Source organism: Lissotriton helveticus, chromosome 12 (assembly GCF_964261635.1).
Source record: "Lissotriton helveticus chromosome 12, aLisHel1.1, whole genome shotgun sequence".
In the NCBI taxonomy this organism is placed as follows: domain Eukaryota; kingdom Metazoa; phylum Chordata; class Amphibia; order Caudata; family Salamandridae; genus Lissotriton; species Lissotriton helveticus.
In genome coordinates, this window is record NC_136073.1 from 378,914,083 (window position 1) to 378,933,639 (window position 19,557).

Consider the following 19,557-nt stretch of genomic DNA (forward strand, 5'->3'; position numbering starts at 1 on the left):
AAACCACCGTCTCAAATTAAGCACTGATTTTAGCCCTTTATTTCCAGTGAAGACACCTGCTGATTTTGCCTTGAAAAAATCAACACACATAGGACTACACCATTTCAGATGCTTCTAATACATTTCACAGATCTAACGTGAACTTGAGAGTTCTATTCTGTATTATTTATGTTAATAAAGAGTATGTCTTGTATGTATTTGACTAATAGCTGCTTGCAGTGGAAAACTGGAACAGCGCACCGAAAGACGTGGCGTCATCTACAGTCCCTCCTGGCCCCTGAACTACCCACCCGCTATGAATTGCAGCTGGTATATTCAAGGAGACCGTGGCGACATCATAACAATAAGGTATGATCAGTGGCCTTTTCATTATAGCAACTAACACATGAGAGACTGCAATATCAGTATGAAAACCTGTCTCTAATTTTCTACCATGTTACAGTGAAGTTGTAGCATCTTTAGTCACTTGTAATAAGAAAATGACATATCTTCTCAATTGTAATAACTTATATCAAGTGAATTGTGATGTCATACGATGAAAGGCAGGTCGCGGAGCATCATTACCACTGCAATTGAAGCACTTTTCGGTCTTCTGATTTGTTTTTCTGAAACGAACGATGATCAGCACAAAGGAGAGATTAATGACAATGTTTAATTTTGTCCACTTTAGTTTATTACAGGAAAGGAAGTATTTCTGCATATTACTACTCATTCAGAGCTTCACCTTTAAAAAAAAAAAATCTGGTTTACATTCGACTGATTGTAATATGTTCTTGCAACAAATGACTGTCTCTTGTTTGGTGTGTTTAATATCGCACTACAAATTCAGCTTTTGTTCTTCATGTATGCAACCATACTATCTCTATCTTTCATAAGAAGGAGCAGGACACCAAGGATTTAAGTAGTTTGCGGGATGGGTGATGGTATGAAAATGTATTAGAAGAAATAAAAGAACTTCTTCCGAACCTTTAAAAAGAGGATGAAATTCACCTCAGAGATCCGAGACCTTGTCATGAAAATCCTTGGGGATTTGGAATACTCTTATAATGTATGTCAGGGAGTACTTTATTCACTATTTATTTATTTATTTATTTATTTATTTATTTAAGAAGCTTATAAAGCGCACATCTACCCCCGAGAGGGGGTGTCCCGGTGCTACAGATCACATGCTAGAAGAGAAAAGCTGCTCAAAAGGTGGTAAACAGCCAAGTTTTGAGTTTGCGTCGGAACAAAGGTTCCGACTCAATGAACCTCAGATCCAATGGGAGGCTGTTCCAGAGTTTAGCTGTAACTACTCCGAACGCTCTGCCCCCACTCCTGACACGGCGAAATCTAGGTACCACCAGGAGGCGAAGGCTGTTAGATCTCAACGATCTGACAGATTGAGAAAGTTTGAGTCTCTTTTTCAAATAAACCGGGCCTGACCCGTTGAGAGCACGGAAGGCCAGGATCAGAGCTTTGAACTGAATGCGGCGGGAGATGGGAAGCCAGTGCAGTTTTTTCCGGTAAGATGATACTGAGTGGCGAAAAGGAATATTACCAATCAGTCTCGCCGCAGCGTTTTGTACAATTTGTAGACGTTCAATAAGGTAAAGGGGTGCGCCCACATAAAGACTGTTGGCATAATCTAAATGCGACGTGATCAGGGCATGAACAATGGTCTTACGGGAATCCAAAGGGAGATAAGGAAAGATCTTCCGGATCATGCGTAGTTTGCCAAAGCAGGCTGATGAGACCTTATTGATCTGGGATTTGCAAGACAGGGCATTGTCAAATTGGAAGCCCAGGTTGCGAGCTGTCTGGACTGGGACCGGGGGGGGATTCAATACTGTAGGCCACCACAGAGTACTGGGAAGTGCCGTTTTTTGGTTAAAAAATAAAACCTCAGTTTTGTCCGTATTTAAGACTAGATGGTTAGAGGCCATCCAGGAGCAAATGTTACTAAGGCAGTTACGAAAATTGGAAAAATTGGTGTCAGAGTGATCTCTAAATGAAAACACAAGCTGGGTATCATCAGCATAAGAGATCACTCTGACCCCCCAAGATTCCACCACCCTAGCCAGACGGCCTAAATAGACGTTGAAAAATAGAGGGCTCAAGGCAGAGCCCTGAGGCACTCCACACACAAGAGGTTTAGCCTCTGATTCAAAGGGCCGAAGAAATACCTTCTGCGTCCGGCGAGTAAGGAACGATCTGATCCAAGTCAGAACAGTACCTCCAATTCCCAACTGCCGTAGGCGGTCCAGAAGTATTTCGTGAGACACTGTGTCGAAAGCGGCGGACAGGTCGAGGAGGACCAACATGGCCTCCTCGCCCCTGTCCACACACTCACGAATAGTCTCTGAGACCTCTAATAGCGCGGTCTCAGTACTATAGCCGGTTCTGAATCCCGACTGCGAGTCATGAAGCAGCTGGTCGGTTTCCAGATAGAGAGCCAGTTGCCGCTGAGCCGCCTTTTCCAGGATTTTAGCTGGTTTAGGCAGAAGGGAGATCGGGCGGTACTTGCAGAATTGTAAAGGATCCGCGTCCGTTTTTTTCAGAATTGGGACCAGCATAGCCTGTTTCCAAGCCAAGGGAAATTGACCAGAGTTTAGCGAGGAATTCCAGATGGAAAGAAGAGGGCTGGTCAGAACCGGGGCAAGATTGCCAATCACCTTGGCGGGAGCTGGATCCAAAGGTGACCCTGATTTACCTTGGGTAAGTAATTTGGTGGCGGTCTCGGGAGTAAGCTCTTTAAAGGAACCTTTTCTGACCTTTCTGAGAGTCAGTATCATCAATCAAAGAAGGGGCTAAGACTGGTTCAAATGGGGAAATTAGCTTAGTAATTTTGTCCTGAGAGAAGTCAGAAAGCCCGTCGCAAAGAGCCTGGCTAGGGGAACTCTGATTCATCAAGGCAGGAGGGTTGACAAAGTCCTTCACTATTTTAAAAAGGATTTTGGTAGAATTCTCAGCATTCTTAATTAGCTGTGAAAAGTAACCTCTCATCGTGGAACGTTTTAATTTTTGGAATTTATTCAAGGCCGACTTATATATTACTTTTGACTCGGGGGCATAAGTCTGCCGCCATTTACGTTCCAGCTGTTTACATCGGCTCTTTTCCTCTCGTAAAGCAGGGGAAAACCAAGGAGCAGAGGGCCTAGATCTAGAGGAGGTAATGGGGTTTAATGGGGAGATAACATCAATTGCAGCTAAAAGAGCGGAATTGTATTTTGCCACTTCCTCGTTAAGGTCCATGGAAGGATCAAACTGATAGGAAAAGCAGGGATCAATGGCATCAGAAGTGACTTTATGCCATTTTCTCCCTGTCTCTCCATTCAGAATAGAAGGCGGGGGCAGCGGAGGGATGGTAAGATCAAAAGGGAGAAGAAAATGGTCCGACCAAGTGAGGGGCAGTGAAGGGAGAGAGGAGATGCCAGGATGGTTAGTGAATATTAGGTCAAGAGTATGACCTGCGGTATGAGTCGGGCCCTTAACTAGTTGGAGCAAGGTTAGTCCTTGTAAGGTCTCAATTAAATGAGACTCTTGTGCACAGGAGGGATTGTCAGCATGAAGGTTAAAGTCTCCTAATACCGTGAAATAAGCGTGTCTGAGGGAAAGACCAGCTATCGTGTGCAGAAGAGTGGCAAGTGAAGAAGTTGAAGCGTTGGGGGGATTATATACCAAGATGCCTGCCAAGATAATGGTGGACGAATCAAAGATAGTATAATACATGGCTTCAATAAGTCCTAGATTGGGGAGTTTCTTGACGGTCAAATTAAGATGAGACTTTAAGATAATGGCAAGACCCCCTCCCGTTTTGTCGTTGTCACGATTAATACCCACCAGTCGATAGCCGGAGGGAGTGGCCAAGTGTATGTCAGGTTTGGACGTATCTTTAATCCAAGTTTCAGTAAGAAATAGGATGTCCCAGGCCTGAGTGTCTATTGATAACCATACCTCAGTAGCGTGACGAGGCAGGGAGCGACAATTGACTAGAGCAGCCTTTATCAACCTAGGGGAGCTAAGGGGTTTAGCGGTCTCCATAGATAGGGAGCGACATTTCGATGAAGAATATAGTATAGGAAAGTGATCAGAGATATATGTGATACTACAAACCACACAATGCGGGTATTACTCAAACTGTTCGAGTTTGCTCTGGCCACCCAAAAAATAGTGTTTTGGTAATACAGTTCAGAATTTTACTGTCTCTGAATGGAAGTTGCCTCAGTTTTTCAGTTGCCGCCTGCGACCCTGTGAGTTCTGGTTCCGCATGGCAGAAGGTCCGCCACTTGTTTATGATGCTTGGTACTGAGGAGAGCCTTATAAATTACCTTAGGAATGCAAGGAAATCTGATCACTTTAGCACTTTAGGTTTCAGGTGCGATAGCATCCAGCACCAACTAAATATACTTCAGCATGTCACCACTTGCTGTAGTAGCACCGTAGGAAAGGACTCCAATCAAGGCACATTTTGGAATTTTTAAAATGCTTTACAAATGTACATATAATTGTGTTAAATCTCTTGCAAATTGTGCGTTATAATATTGTTGTAACATGTATTCATTTTTGTCGCAAGAAACTCACCTTCTGTTTTAGATTGTAACTGTTTTATTAACCAAACAATAAAGTATTTTGTATATGTGTGTGTGTGTATATATGTGTGTGTGTGTATATATGTGTGTGTGTATGTATGTATGTATGTGTATATATATATACATATATATATATATATATATATATATATATATATATATATATATATATATATATATATATATATATATATATATATATATATCTATATCTTCCGCCTGCTCTTTGAAGACGGTAGCTGAAAGGGCATTTGTATGACTCGTGAAGAAGAATTCTAGGTGCCCCCATTTCAGCAGAGAGACCGATTGTCGGGCATCTCTTTCATGGTGACAGTGGTGCTGTGTAAAGCTTATGGCCATTTGTACTACTGCGTTTTAGCACTCTAAAATTTCTCTAAATAAATCGGCACCTGTTAAAAGCCCGTAAGATCGTTCAGTGAGCCAAATGTTGGATGTAAACATATTTGGGCTATCTGGGATACGGTTTAAAACAGACCTTCAGTTTTTTATGTCACTACAAATGCACGTTTTGAGCTGGGCACTGATTAGTAATGCGCCTACAACAATGCGTCTATTCCCACACTATTTAGTAACACCTCGTGCTTAAGCGCTGCGTTGCACCATGTTTGACACATGTTTCCAAACCTCACGCCTGTCAGTCAACAGATCCGGTATAGGTATTGCACATGCAGCACTCTGCTTATTGCTGCACCCTGAAAAGGGCGTCAAGGAACCGGAGGCATATCTGAGCGCTATGCAACCCTATCGGGGGTATGAAGCATAATTTAAATGATACAATATAATACAGGGATAAGCACTCCGGTTCAGTTAGAAATGAGGTGCACACTTAATACATGGGTAATATTAAAACATATGCATTAGTGAAAACACAATTTCTAGGAATAGTTTATAAATTAAATCCGATTTTGCTGTAGTGAATGCCATATTTAACATGCACATAATTTGCCATGTTTTGTAAACAGCATATCATGCGTTTATCCAGCCCAGACCAATTTGTGCATGCTTCTTGGCCCGGCAGAAGTAATTTTTAATTTTTGAATTGTCAAATGCAAATCACAACATGTAAGAAAGATACACTAACTAAGCTCCTGTGGCGCCAAATGGAGCGAGGTGTGCTCCAGTGATTCCTCCTAAAATGAATTAACGAGCACATCTCTAGAATTAGCAAAACTTCCCTGCTGGAGGTATGAAAATTAAAACTACGCATAACATTTAACTTTCTGAAAAATTCTTTAGAATAAAAAATGTGAATAATTGGTTATTTGTCACATTAATGTGTTTTGGTTCCATCTGCCTCCCCTAATTCATCTGCACCAACATTCATAATATCAGCAACCGCAGATTGAAACAGAATAGCAACCGCAGATTGAAACAGAATTTCCACAGATGGTTTGACAGCACGACTTGTCCTCCGTTTTACTAAATAGTCATCATCATCATCAAGAAAACTTTATTTTGGCAAGTTCTGCCATAAAAGTACAATAGTATAGCATTTTTATACTCATTGTCATAAAAACACATAATAAAATCTAGCAAAAGTAAAAAAGGTAATGTTAAAAGGAACAGCGGTAGCAAGTAATCAATGAAAGCAAGATAACCCCAAAGGCAAAATGGTTGTTGAAGGGAAGAGGGACACGCCCTAACGAGGGAGTGCCTCATAAAGTGCATCGAGCATATACAAGTATCACATTTAGGGATAACATTAGTGGTGTATTACATAACGTCAGCCTATAGCCCATACTATTTAAAAATATAAATAAGCAAATGTGAGAGATAAAAAGAAATAAGCTTCAATTAATAGCATTTAAAATCAGGAAAATTGAACTTTGAATAGAACGACGACCGCTATGAACAGTGCTCTAACTACTGACCAGGCATCTTCGTCTGTTCCACATTGCAAATAAAAATTTAGCAATTGCCACAACAAAAACTGGATAAGTATCATGTTTAAATATCCTATTGACTTCTCTATAATTTCTAATACCCAGATTCCTACAGAGCTGAAGAACCCATTTAGATCTAGCAGCACTGCATAGGGGGCAAAAAAAGATCACATGTTTCTTCCACATTCTTGCACCCTGGGCATAACAACTGTTTTGCACCCACCCAGTTATTGGTAAATGCATATAGGGGGAAGAGTCCCGTGCCTAAATTGGGGATACAGTTTCTTCGCCAAAAGAGGTTGAATAAAATCTAACACGGGCTCCAAACTATAGTGCTGATTTATGTCTACAAACCTGTAGGTAAGACTGGATGAGTCTACTGTCTGAAACATACTTGCCAGTATCTGTTCTTTCAAGGCCAATGTTAAAGATTGTTTAGATATTGTGGGACAAGACTCTTCAGGTGTAGCCCACATGTAATTTCTCCCTAATTTGCAAAGTTCGTTCCGAATAAAAGACAGCCAGGGAATCTTCCCCGCCCCCTGGATGGACAAGACTGATTTAAGCTCCTCTCTATAGTGTTCCAACTCTGGGGTGCTCCATAGCCTCCGCCAATATAAAAGCGGGCGGAAAGCTATCAAGTCGGCTATAGGAGCAATGCCCATGTCCATCCTGAGAGGAGTTAGAGGTGTACTTTGTGGGAGGCCCAGGAGTTGCCTTAAAAAAATATTTTCAGTTGCTCTCAGAACATTACTAGGACGGTGGCCCCAAAGTTCGGCACCATACAACGTCGCTCCCCTTGCCTGGACCTTATATATTTCTGCAGGGGGGCCAATAAATTTTACGGCACAGTTCCTATGCACTTTTAAAATACCCCCACTTGCCTGGATGAGTTTTAGATTTACCTTGTTAATCTGTGGGCCCCATTCCATTTTCTCATTGAGAGTAATGCCCAGGTAGTCAAAAACCAGGACCCTCTCTAAGGACTTGGAATCCAATTTTGGGTGCAGGCAGTTGGTTGAATCGGCATTAAACACCATGTACTTAGTTTTTTTTATGTTTACCTCTAGATTCCTTTTTTTGCAAAACGAGCTAAAGTCCACAAGGACACGCTGCATCCCGATGGGTGTTTTCGATAGCCGTAGCGTGTCATCCGCAAACATTAGTGCAGGTATTTTGCGGTTAGCAAGTTTTGGGCAATCTATATCTCTAACAGCCAAGAGGTCCTTGATTAATCCATTGAGAAAGAGGTAGAAAAGGGTTGGGCCGAGCACACAGCCCTGACTCACTCCTTTCTCAACGGGAAAAGGAGCCGATAGTTTCCCAACATTCCCAAATCTAATTCTGGCAAAGGTGTCATCATGGAGGCGCTTAAGCTGTTGGCAAAGATAAACTGGTGCACCCATCTCATGCAAAAGGCCACATAACTGGTCTTGATCCATCCATATCGAACGTGGATTTTAGACCACGAACGTTAGGTAGAGGGAACCCCCTTCAAGGGATGTATGTCAGTACAACGCGATCTAAAAGATCGCGGTACTTGACGAGGCAGGCATTACAACGCAAGTCGTTACAACGACATGCGTTGAAGGGCGCGGATTTTGGAATATTATAATCTTATATTCCAACACCAGTCCACGTAACAGTAGGGAAGGTGTTGGAATATAAAATTACAACATTCCTTGCCCAACAGCGCCATCCAGCGCAAGTCGTAGTAACGACTTGCGTTGTAATTCAAGCAAGCCGGGCTGAAGACAGCTGGAATGCCGGAAACCGGTCCTCGGAAGTTTGTTTCCGGTCCAGGGAAGACATGGCTTGGCAGTTCGGGCTGGACTGTTCCCATGAGGCACAGGGTCAGACTGATTTGCATATAGCCATGTCTGAACTGGGGTGGCAGAGTGGGCTAAAGAACGGTGATGGATTAAACCCAGATCTTTTGACTGGGTTTGAGTGTTTGATTGATTCAGATGCTCCGTCCATCACCACCCCCTTTTGTACCGCTTTTGGCCGCCATAAGTGTGGCAGGGTATGCTCAGACGTGAGTCCCTTGCTCACTTTGCCACTGGATTCAAGCAAGCCGGGCTGAAGACGGCTGGAATGCCGGAAACCGGTCCTCGGAAGCTTGTTTCCGGTCCAGGCAAGACATGGCTTGGCAGTTCGGGCTGGACTGTTCCCTTGAGGCACAGGGTCAGACTGATTTGCATATAGCCGTGTCTGAACTGGGGTGGCAGACTGGGCTAAAGAACGGTGATGGATTAAACCCAGATCTTTTGACTGGGTGTGAGTGTTTGATTGATTCAGATGCTCTGTCCATCACCACCCCCTTTTGTACCGCTTGCGTTGTAATGGCATCGTTGTAAAGGCACTGCGGTGTAAACACCGAGTTGTAAACTATGTTTACCCCCTTCTAGTATTATGGTTTTCCAGTGGATTAGCTGTAATCTAAACAGCTGATCGACAGTAGATGTTTTCGATCTAAATCCAGCCTGTAGGGGAGTTAAAATATTATATTGGTCCATCCAGGTCTGCAACCTCCCCAATAGGACACGAGCAAAAATCTTTTGTGTTACATCGATTAGGCTGATAGGCCTGTAATTTGCCGGTTCTAGTGGGGAGCCCTTTTTAAAGATAGGGATGATCTCCGCACCCGCCCAAATTGGGGGGGGTGGGGGGGGGGGTTCAAGCCATGTAGTAACGCGTTGAAAAAACACTGTAAGTATGGAGCCCAGACTACCTGTTCAGATCTAAACAAATCCCCTGGGACCCGATCCAATCCGGGAGCCTTATTTGGTAAGACTTTGGTCCGGGCCACTGACACCTCGGCTAGGGAACAGGGGGGTATCTTGGTAAGAGGAACATGAATGTGATCTATACAGTCAATGCCGGGCAGACCCAACTCAGTAGCCCCTAATTGGGACTTTGAATATAAAGATTTAAAATGGCTTTGCCACACCTCCTCCCCAAGGTTTGGCTCAATTGCGGACCTGCCCTCTGGTTTTCCTGTTTTCACAAGATTCCAGAATCCTCTTGTATCTTTTTCCTCTAAAGCTTTTTTAATGGCCTGCCATCTGTCAATTTCCCATTCAGTCTTAGCGAGTAAAATAAATCTTTTAAAATGTGCCCTAGCTTCCTTGATGCTCGCATTGTCACCCTCCCTTTGCATCTCTCTGCATGCCCTATTATACCAAGGGTTCTTTACATCTATATTCATTTCTTTTGGGGGTTGAGGGATTAGAGAAAAAGTCTGCCATGGTTTCAACCAAATCCAGATGATTTTTCCCCCTCACCTCTATATAATCTGTATCATCGCTAGTATCCATAGCGAATCTTGCCTTTTCCAAAAAGGGGATGGTTGGGAAGCCACTGCCTCTGGTGATCATGAAAACGTTCCCCAGCGAATTCTTTTACCACCATTAGTTTCTACTAAATCAAGAGGGGGCATATTAGTTGAGGCCTGGCCAGCTGTCACTTGGGACCAGTCTAGGTTACAGCCAGCGGGTTATGGTCGCTTTCAGCGGGGGACTGGACCGAAAAGTTCAAAAAAGTTCACAACCCTGTGCCAAAGATCCACACTTACTAAAATATATTCTATTGTTGATGCCTGACCATTCCTTTCAAAGGTATTCTTCCCTGGATTGTCATCGATTAAACGTCCATTGCAGGCCCTCAATGAGTGTCCAAGGGTAAATTAAGTCAGCTGTAGGACAAGAGGGGTCCAGCCCCTGATTGGATAGTGGTTGCACTTTCTGATTCCCCAGGTTGAGTCCTCATCACTCGTGATAGGATGTGGTAAACCAATTTAAGGTTCGTAATGGAAAATAAAATCCCCACCAATGATATAATGGACATGCTCGGGCAGCGTGGAAATAAAGGTAGCCAGGCAATCTAACGTCTGGGATGTCTGTCCATGCCTCACAGGGCGGGAATAAACATTAATGATGGCCACCTTTGGGAATTTACTAGAGGAGAGGATAATGCATAAACTATCTGGGGAATAGGTTTCAAGCACCTTAACTGCACAACCCAAGTGTACACCAACCCATATACACAAACCTCCTGATGGTCTTCCCATGGGCCCTTGAGCTGCCGCTTTACAATATGTAGCAAAGCCTTCTCTATGAAGGGGTTTCAAGGACCATGTCTGCTGTAATAGGCAGATCTCGTGATTATTGATAAATTGAACCCAATCCAAATGGTCCATTTTGGCACTTAATCCAGCTATATTCCAGGACAACATCTTTAGGTCCTGTGATATTACTGCCGTAGTGTTCTCTATTGCTAAAATGCCCCCCGCCCCCATTCAGGGCTCCACGACGGGTTCGCCTCCCCCCGGTCGTCAGATATTTCAACATTAAGTTCAGTGAGGCGTGATACTGCCCCTATTGCGTTCTCTAGTGCTGCGATAGCGGTACTCATCGGCAGTAGATAATTAGGGCCAATTACACCCTCTGCACTTTGGACTTCCCTGACATTAAATGACACTATTGGACCCCCCCGTTCAGAAATAGGGGGGACTGCCCCCACCCAGGAGAACTTAGTACTATCCATAAGCTCTTTTGTGACGTCTGGTATTCCCGTTGGAGATTCCATTCTCGCTAGTTCCATGCATCTGGTTAGTTCATAATCATCGGCCTGGACCCCTCTAGGACTAATTAAAAAACCTTGCTGTGGACCCTTAGGGATTAGATATTGGCTACTGTGATTCAGCCAATCCACCTGGTCTAGAACACTAAATCTGTTACTGACGGGTAAAGTGGCTGATGACAAAGAATTGTAATTACAGAGCCTGTAGTTTACATGATCGACTGGAGGCCTAATCTTCCAATTTTCCCAGGAATTACCCCTTCTCTCAGGCAAATATTTAGAGGAGTAGGGAGAATAGAAGTAGGTTAAGGGGAAGGACTGTATCCCCCTTGCCTCCCGCAACTGATGCCAGTCACAAATATGCTCTACTGCCTGCCTGTCTCTAAAATTAAACAAGATACAGTCACCCTCAATACATTTCTTTCTTTGTCCCACCCACCCAACTCTGCGGACAAATAAAATTTCACTATAGACCTGAGGAGGAAGTGGCCTGTTCACATTTAGCCAATGAGTACTTATTTTTTAGTTCGGTATATGACTCCTCTTTGCCCTGCCACAGCTTAGGTACGCCAGCCAAAATAACAACGTAAGGAATTGATGCAGGTGGTAAATCAATGCAAGGCAGGTTGGAATTCCTTTCGCCCTGGCCAAGTGAACACGTACGGTGATCAGCGGCTTTCTCTTGACCCCTGGTACTAGGCGCCAAACCGCCTCCTAATTGGAATGGCCCTAACCCTCATTCACAATAAGATCTCTCCCGCCATGTGACACATTGCCTTGATTCAAGGTAGACCCAACCATTTAATTCCCACTAATGGACGTTGATGGCAAATTAGAGGGGGAAGAGATAGATGATGGATTGGTAGGAATGGGGACAGTGCACATTATATTCGCAGCCGTTTCAATATGATCCCCAATAACTTTTTACTATTATCGTTGTTAAGCACAAGAAGTGGATCTAAATGCGAAAGTTTATCTTCTATAAGTGCAAGTCTTTCAATGATTGGTTTAAGAGATATGGTGAGTAGGGTACCCAGCTTGTCCCAGAAGTCCTCGTCAAGTTGTGGGAAATGGCCACCAGCCATATCCGAATGAAGGGCACCCAGTAGAGGGATAGATGGCATAGTCTCAAGTGATGGTGGCGTTACTGGTAGCTCCAATATATCAGGACTGTTGGCTTTCCGGGATTTTGCGTTTTTTTTTGCCTCTGTGGACCCCCACCCCGTTTTCTCTTTACTGCGGGATCTGGTTCTTGGGCAGAGGTGTGCAGAGAAGAACTGTGCACAGACCTTGTTAAAGCGCGTGGGGATGTACTGCGGGCGGATTTTCTTAGTGTTGTGGCATCGGACAGAGTGAGAGATGATGGTACCAAAGATTGTGCAGTGCCTACTGGAGTCGTTGAGTCCCCCGATGGCAACATTTTGTCTCCTCCCATGGCGTGAGTGCCAACACCCACATCTTCAAGTTGTACAGGTGACCTAGCATGGATTATCCCTCCCAAAGACGAGCGTTTGGAGTGAGTGGGGTCCACCGATAGCCGTCGCTCGGTCATGGCTGTCTCATGGGCCAGTACTGATGTTGCTCTAATAATGAACTGGTCCAGTGTCCCTGCCACAGACCCGCTTTTAGTAGTAGTACTCCTCCCAATTCCACCTCCAGTAGCCATCTTATAGTTTGACTATCGAAACAAGTTGGACAGATTATCAAAAAGCCAGGTCAAATCTAATCCTGCTGGAATGCAAGTAAGAAGTAATTAAGGTAGACGAACCTCGATAAAACAGAAAAGTTAGAGGGGTGGACCGGCCCGTCCTCTTACGTGCTTGAACATGCTCAAACAGGCCCGCCCTTAGCCCGGGCTTTGCCTGGGCGTGCCCGCGCGCTTCCCGCCCTGCGGTTGTTTTAAGCACCTCCTGGCACTTCATGAGGACGCTGCTGGCAGGCGCCACCGGGGGACTCTGGGAAATGGAGTCCCTGGCATCCGGCGCTTCCCCTGGTCACGGCAACGGTGGTGCAGTCCCCCCTCAGACTGTTGGAGCAAGAGGTCGGCCTTGCGGCGTGTGGCAGGAAAGGCAACAGAAGGCAGCAAAGGGGACCCGCGCTGCGGGAGCTCTGCGGTTGTTTTAAGTGCCTCCTGGCGCTTCCTGAGGACGCTGCTGGCGGGCGCCACCGGGGGACTCTGGGAAATGGAGTCCCCAGCACCCGGCGCTTCCCCTGGTCACGGCAACGGCGGTGCAGTCCCCCTCGGACTGTTGGAGCAAGAGGTCGGTCTTGCGGCGTGTGTCAGGAAAGGCAACAGAAGGCAGCAAAAGGGACCCCTACCAAATAGTAGTTTTTTCTAAGAAAGAAATGTTTAAGTAAAACACAAGCATTTACTTTTGTTTATTTGTTTAACTGATCCAAAGTACCCAGTTAGGATTTTCCTGTTTCTCTGCATTATAGGTGGCTTCACCTAGAATAGTAAGTAGGCACGCACATTTTTTAAAATAACAAACCGTGTATAATAATGAAAATCTCATTGAGTTCGATATTTTTTGCATGTAAGAGTTATTCAAATGAATATTTCATATTTGCTGCAGAAAGTATACCGTTCCTATAAAGATTTAAACTGCTTTAGACTGGTACTATGAAACAGATCGACTGTAACCAAAGCATATTTGTACATATACATACATACCTTTGTGTAGAGCATTACTAATAACCTGCGGTCCTAATACATGTTTTGAGTCTTTGTGTAAGCTATCCCAAAGCAGGCATGTTTCTGGCTACACATACCTCGGTATGGTGGTGGGCTTAGTTTCATAGATATTAGTCTTCAGTGGTATTAGGGTTCATAGTCCGGTCCGCTTGCAGGCCATGGAGACTCATGTTAAAAATGAGCCATACTGTGGTAGTGAAGTGGAGCATTGTGGGATAGCACAGAATGTTTTTCAGCATGACAGGATTGGTAACTTGGAAGTGCTGCTGTTCCAAACTGCTTGTGCAGAAGCACTTAAATGACTTTAGGAGTTGGTCGGAGTGGTATACCTGGGGGGGGGGGGGGGGGGGGGGGGGGGGAAATATCACTGCTGCCAATTCTAAGCGGGCGATGTTCCCTCACCTTGCACTATCGGATACCGGGACATTGGACTCGGGTTTATGTGGTGTGAAAATGCACCCAGTAAAAACACCAGTGAAGTGGGTTGGCAGTGAGAAGAGGCTCAGGCCAGTCACACCTCACCTTCAACCTGAGCAGCGGATGAGAGCAAGCAATGCTTCCCTAATCGCAAATTAACATGCCCTGTTTATCCAACCTTTCCAAAACATGTCCCCCACAAAAACACCCAGCTGTGGACCCCCACTTCCATTCATACATGCTCGGAGCAGATAGAAGAGATCTCTGGAAAATTACCCAGTAATTCTGGGCTTAATAGGACATCCCATATTCTAGGGAGTTTAACCTGTAATTGTCGTTAACTCATGGGGATATGCCCACGGAAATCATTAACTCAGGCCGCAGTATCTCTCTGTGGAGTTAATTATGACCTGGTAATGAAGCCCTACAAAGGAATGGTTTAATATGTGCCATTTGTTGGAGAGTTTGTTGTTGTTTCCAGCAGTGTCGTAGTGGTCAGTTGTTAAGATCAAAGCAAACTCCACTGGTAATCTGGGTAAAAATGAGCAGGCTAATAGAAGTGCTGCTGAATGGTGGAAAGATGTTACGGGCAGGATGGGGTTGTAATATAAAGGGAGTATGCCCATGGCCGCAGATACAGTTCTACTCTGATGGCCTTCGGAAGGGATAATATGTGTTAGGATTTTGACAGCATGCCACTGAAACCGGGTGTTGTGCAGTGGTGTGGGTGTTTGATGACCTTTCAAATTCGGATAGCTTTTTGTGGGTTTGTAAAGAACATGTTAACTCTGATAAATATCTTTATAGATCAGTAAGGTCTAAAAATGTGCCCTAATCTGCCCACAATTTGTGTCATGGATCAACCATCATGATCTTCATGGCACATCAAAATGCTTTTTTTCAAGTACAATTTATAAGTAACTTTATTTGACTCCTTGTTTCCTTATTAAAAAAACCCACCTAGGATACCTATCGTTATAGGAAGATAGAGGGCATTTGTAACACCTGTATTATCTGGGCTTCCCCTGCCGATCTGAAAGGTTTGATGCAAGAGTGCGGGCCTACTGCTGATACCAGGCACAAGTCCCAGTTTCGTATTAACTGCTGAATCACAAGCAACATCGGTTTGCCCTCTACCTGCTGTGGACATATTGGACAAAGCAAGGGAGAAACTGTAATGACAAAAGCATGTAAAGCTGGTAAAGATAGAATGGCATCCTCAAGTTTGCTGTCCATTTGTTATATAGTGGATTGTCCATCTGTAGATCGAACCCCTTTGGGTGACTTGATATGTTCACTTGCCTCTTTGAGAAGAGTGAAAAAAGAACACTCACTTTGTTCGACAAAAGCAGAAAGTATTTGGAACAAAGGAGGGCCGCAGGAGCTCATATCCTTTTTAATCAATACCCTTTGCTGCTTCCAGTTATGCATATGATCTTGCCGGAGATAATCACTACACAGTTTTAGTAACCCACTCTGTCAACCGGAAGATGGGTCTTTGGATGAGTGAGATGCAAACAAGGACAGAGTCGGCTTGCCCTTCTCTTCCAGTGGTGCATAGGTGATAGTAATGGTCAACACAGCTCTATCAAGCTCGATCGTCAGCACACCTGAGTCCTATCCAATGTCTTCATTTACTCAGACTTCTGAAGTGAGCCCCAGCCCTATGTATCCAAGTCAGTGCACATTATTAAAGCACAAAAAGGAGGAAGTCATATACTCAAGCAAGAATTCCCCACTTAACACGACTCAAATAAACCTTCACTGTTTTCATCTACTATGGAGAGGAATTTCCAAGCTCTCGGCAGCCAGACTTTTCTCATTCAGTCAACCTCACAAAGGAAAGAAAGTATTTCAAAGTGTTCAGCAATCACCACTGGCACAGGTTACATATCCTTCTCCTGAGACAACCATTTCTGTTCCCTACAATTCTGTGATTTCTGCCCAGCTGAGTTCCTTGTCAGTCAGTCAGTCAAATACACTTAATTCGATTTGTTAAAATCATAAAAGGCATAAAAGATTTACATACGTACATAAAACAGATAATTCATATATTTACAAGCTCAGTACATGGCCCTTGTAAACAGACACACTGCAGTTAGTCAAGTTAGAATCAGCGTAGATAATACAGTTAGTTAAAATAATACATTAAGTGGCACATTATTTATTTTAGTTCTAATAGCCGCCACTAGAAAACTGGCCACACAAAATATAATGCGGGTGCTACTCAACAACTGGAGATAGGTTAGTGCGGGCCTGACTTGAATAAAGCCGGCCTCTCTCAGGATTGGTAACAAATATTTTTTCCTTATGGCCGAATAAAACCCGCAAAACATGATAAAATGCATAGTATCTTGTTGGGAAAATTTATCACAGTTACAAGGTGGACCCCCTTCTGGTTTGGTCCATGATTGGTAGCTACCCAGGGTAAGATGAATCAGGTTGAATCTAAATTTGGTCAATAAAAATCTATGAAAAGGTTTGGTTACGATTTTAAGATATGGCTCGAGTGAGGGGGTGATTGATAGCATATAGTGCAATCTGACTGTGGGTTTCAACAATTCCTGCTCCTCACGAGCCAATCTAGCCCTATCTATAAAGTGCTTCTTAATCCAATTAACGTCCTCCCTCCTAATGCTAGATGGTGACAGAAAGAGTTCCGGCCGTCCTAGCTGTGTGAAAGCATTTCTCAGATATTCCAGCCAGGGTATTTTTTTTACGTGATCCAATGCCATGACATCAGTCAAGATAGCGTGGTTCAGAGTTGATTGAGCCATGTTTTTGCCCAGAATGTTAATGGGGCCAAATTCAACCTGTCTGTAACGCAGTCCAGACCCACCTCAGAGTGGATCGAAAAGGTAGGGGTGGACAGGGGAACAGACAAAAGGTATCTCAAAAACCCATTTTCCACTCTTTGGATCTTTTCGTGAGATATATAGCCCCATAATGGTGAGCCATATGTGGCAATTGGAATGCATTTGGTGTTATAAACTTTTAAGAGGGCCTCCATGGGCCTCGCCCCTAACCTTTTTGAGAATCCCATAAGGGCTGACGTGGATCTAGCCACGGATATGCTCTTGGCCTTGATTTGAGGGGCCCACGACCCCTTTTCATCAAAGAGAACCCCTAGGTAAGGGAAAACGGCAACCCTGGAGACCACCTCACCCTTACACACAAAGGTTTTGGATTTGCACTTATTTCTATGGTGGACAACCACCATCGAATGGGATTTTTTGGCATTTATCTTTAGATCCAGCCGGTCCATAAAGGCTCCGAATAGGTCCAACAGTCTCTGGAGTCCGATGCCAGTGCGGGCTAATAAAACTGCGTCATCCGCATATAAGAGAGCCGGTATTGATGCATCTCCTACACGCGGAACGTCCACCCCCGCTGCCTCTAAATAATTTCCCAAACCATTAATATAAATGGTGAAGAGAAGGGGGCCAGAATGCAGCCCTGATGCACTCCTTTCACTGATTTAAAACGGTATATTTAGAAATTAAAAGGTGCAAGTTTGAACATTGATCCAGGGTGCCTCTCTTCTCTCTAAACCCATATTGTATGTTTGAAAGACCCCCACTTCTCTCTATATTGTCCCTTAATTTAAACAATAAGACTCTGCCTAGTATCTTGATCGCAGAGTCTAGGAGGGAGATGGGTCTATAGCACACCGGATTATCTCGCTGCCCCCTTTTAAAGATCGGCACAATGATTGAGGTGGCCCAGGTGGTAGGGAAAGTATTACCATTAGCAGGGCGAAAGACGTTTGTTAACACCTTTGCCCAAAGTTTCGGTGAGTGTCTGTAAAGGTCTGCCGGTATGCCGGTATGCCGTCCGGCCCCGGCGCCTTATTTTTCGAGGTCTCTAAAATTGCTCTCTCCACCTCGTTGTAATTGAAAGGTAGGGGAGCAGACTCGGGGGCCACCGGTGGACAACATTGGGCGCCAGAATCTGAGTCACCATAAACGTCTTTGAAATGCAGGAGCCATTTATCATCAGGGATAACACAGTCCATGATCGTGTTATCTGAGTCTGAGAAAAAGGGCTGGTTAATTGTGGCCCAGAACTGACTGCTATCGCGCAGTACGTCGATGAAAGGAGTTTTTCCCATGCTGCCTTTTTTATGTCGTTTTTCCTACCACTAATTGTTAACTTATACACCTTCCTCAAATTTGCAATAACTGCCTTATCTCTACGGGAAGATTTCAGTGCTTGTTTTAGTTCCCTGTGGGCTCTTGAGCAGTGAGTCAAACCATCTATAGGGCTTGTTACCTCCCTGACCTGCTTTAGTCGTCAAATCGTTTGAGATTTGTACACATATTAACTCAAATGCCCCCATGATTTCTCGGTTGGTAGCTTTTTGGTCCTGACAGATCGCCATGTTACCCTCAATTTTGGGGAATAATTTTGCGGTGAAATTTTCGGGAACCACCTTTGCCCACTTAAGCCTTCTCCCTTGGTCCGTGGGAAGTAGGGCAGACCCCAATTGAGAGGTGCAGGACTTAAAACCCATGGGGTTGCCCCAGTACAACTTAAGCAACATCGGGTTGTGGTCACTATATATCGAAACAGTTACTTTTATAGGTCACAACCCTATGTCAGAGACCGGGCGTCCAAAAAATATAATCTATTACTGGACCAAGGTCAGTACCCTTATAGGTAATTGTTCTTGCCCCCCCCCGGTATTAATCGGTTCAAATATATTAAAATTGGCCAGCAACTCTTCGAGGGCCTCTCCTGACTTTGTATGCTCGAAATGAGGTGCCACCGAGCCTGTTGGTCCCTCATGCTCTCCTGTGTAGCATAGGTCGCTACAGGGGTGAATATTAAAATTGCCCAATAAGATGAGCTCGAAATTAGTGTGATTATTTTGACTGAGGTTGGATAAAAAGTTTTCAAGGAGACAATGTGTTCATTATCATCGTCCCTTTCCCAGGAATTATAAAAGTTAATTAAGATAATTTTGCGGGTAGGGGAAACTACCCATTCCACAATTAAGAGATTTGGTGAACCGGCCTTAACCAAGTTTAGTGTCCCCATGAGTTTTAATGAAAAGAGGGAGATGAGGCCACCCTTTGCTCTGTCCGCAGTACTTGGGATGGCCGGGACGGCGAAGCTGGTAAAGCCATCCAGCCAAAAGCTAGAGGAAGGGTCCCAAGATTCCTGAATGGCTATAATGTCATGGCTGGCGACATAACCTAAACTGTGTCTGCCCTTTTTGCTCTGATGCCAGCTACATTCCAACTGATTATTTTACAGGCCGCTGTCACATCAGGGTTAAAAACCCTGTGCGTGACAAGCGGCGTCGAGACTGGCTGTCAATCATTTTCCTCTATGTCTGAAAGAGGGGGAAATCGGTTGCTCAGAACCGGCCCGAACCCCTCAA

The 19,557-nt window shown here is 44.3% G+C and overlaps 1 protein-coding gene across 1 annotated transcript in view; it reads left to right on the forward strand.

The window, feature by feature from the left end:
* The window catches only part of LRP3 (LDL receptor related protein 3), a 94,560-nt gene that overhangs the window by 16,840 nt on the left and 58,163 nt on the right, over nt 1-19,557 (forward strand). The window contains exon 2 of the mRNA XM_078668996.1: nt 210-348. Coding sequence (XP_078525122.1) covers nt 296-348 — 53 coding nt within the window. The 5' untranslated portion in view covers nt 210-295. The remainder of the gene's footprint in view (nt 1-209; nt 349-19,557) is intronic.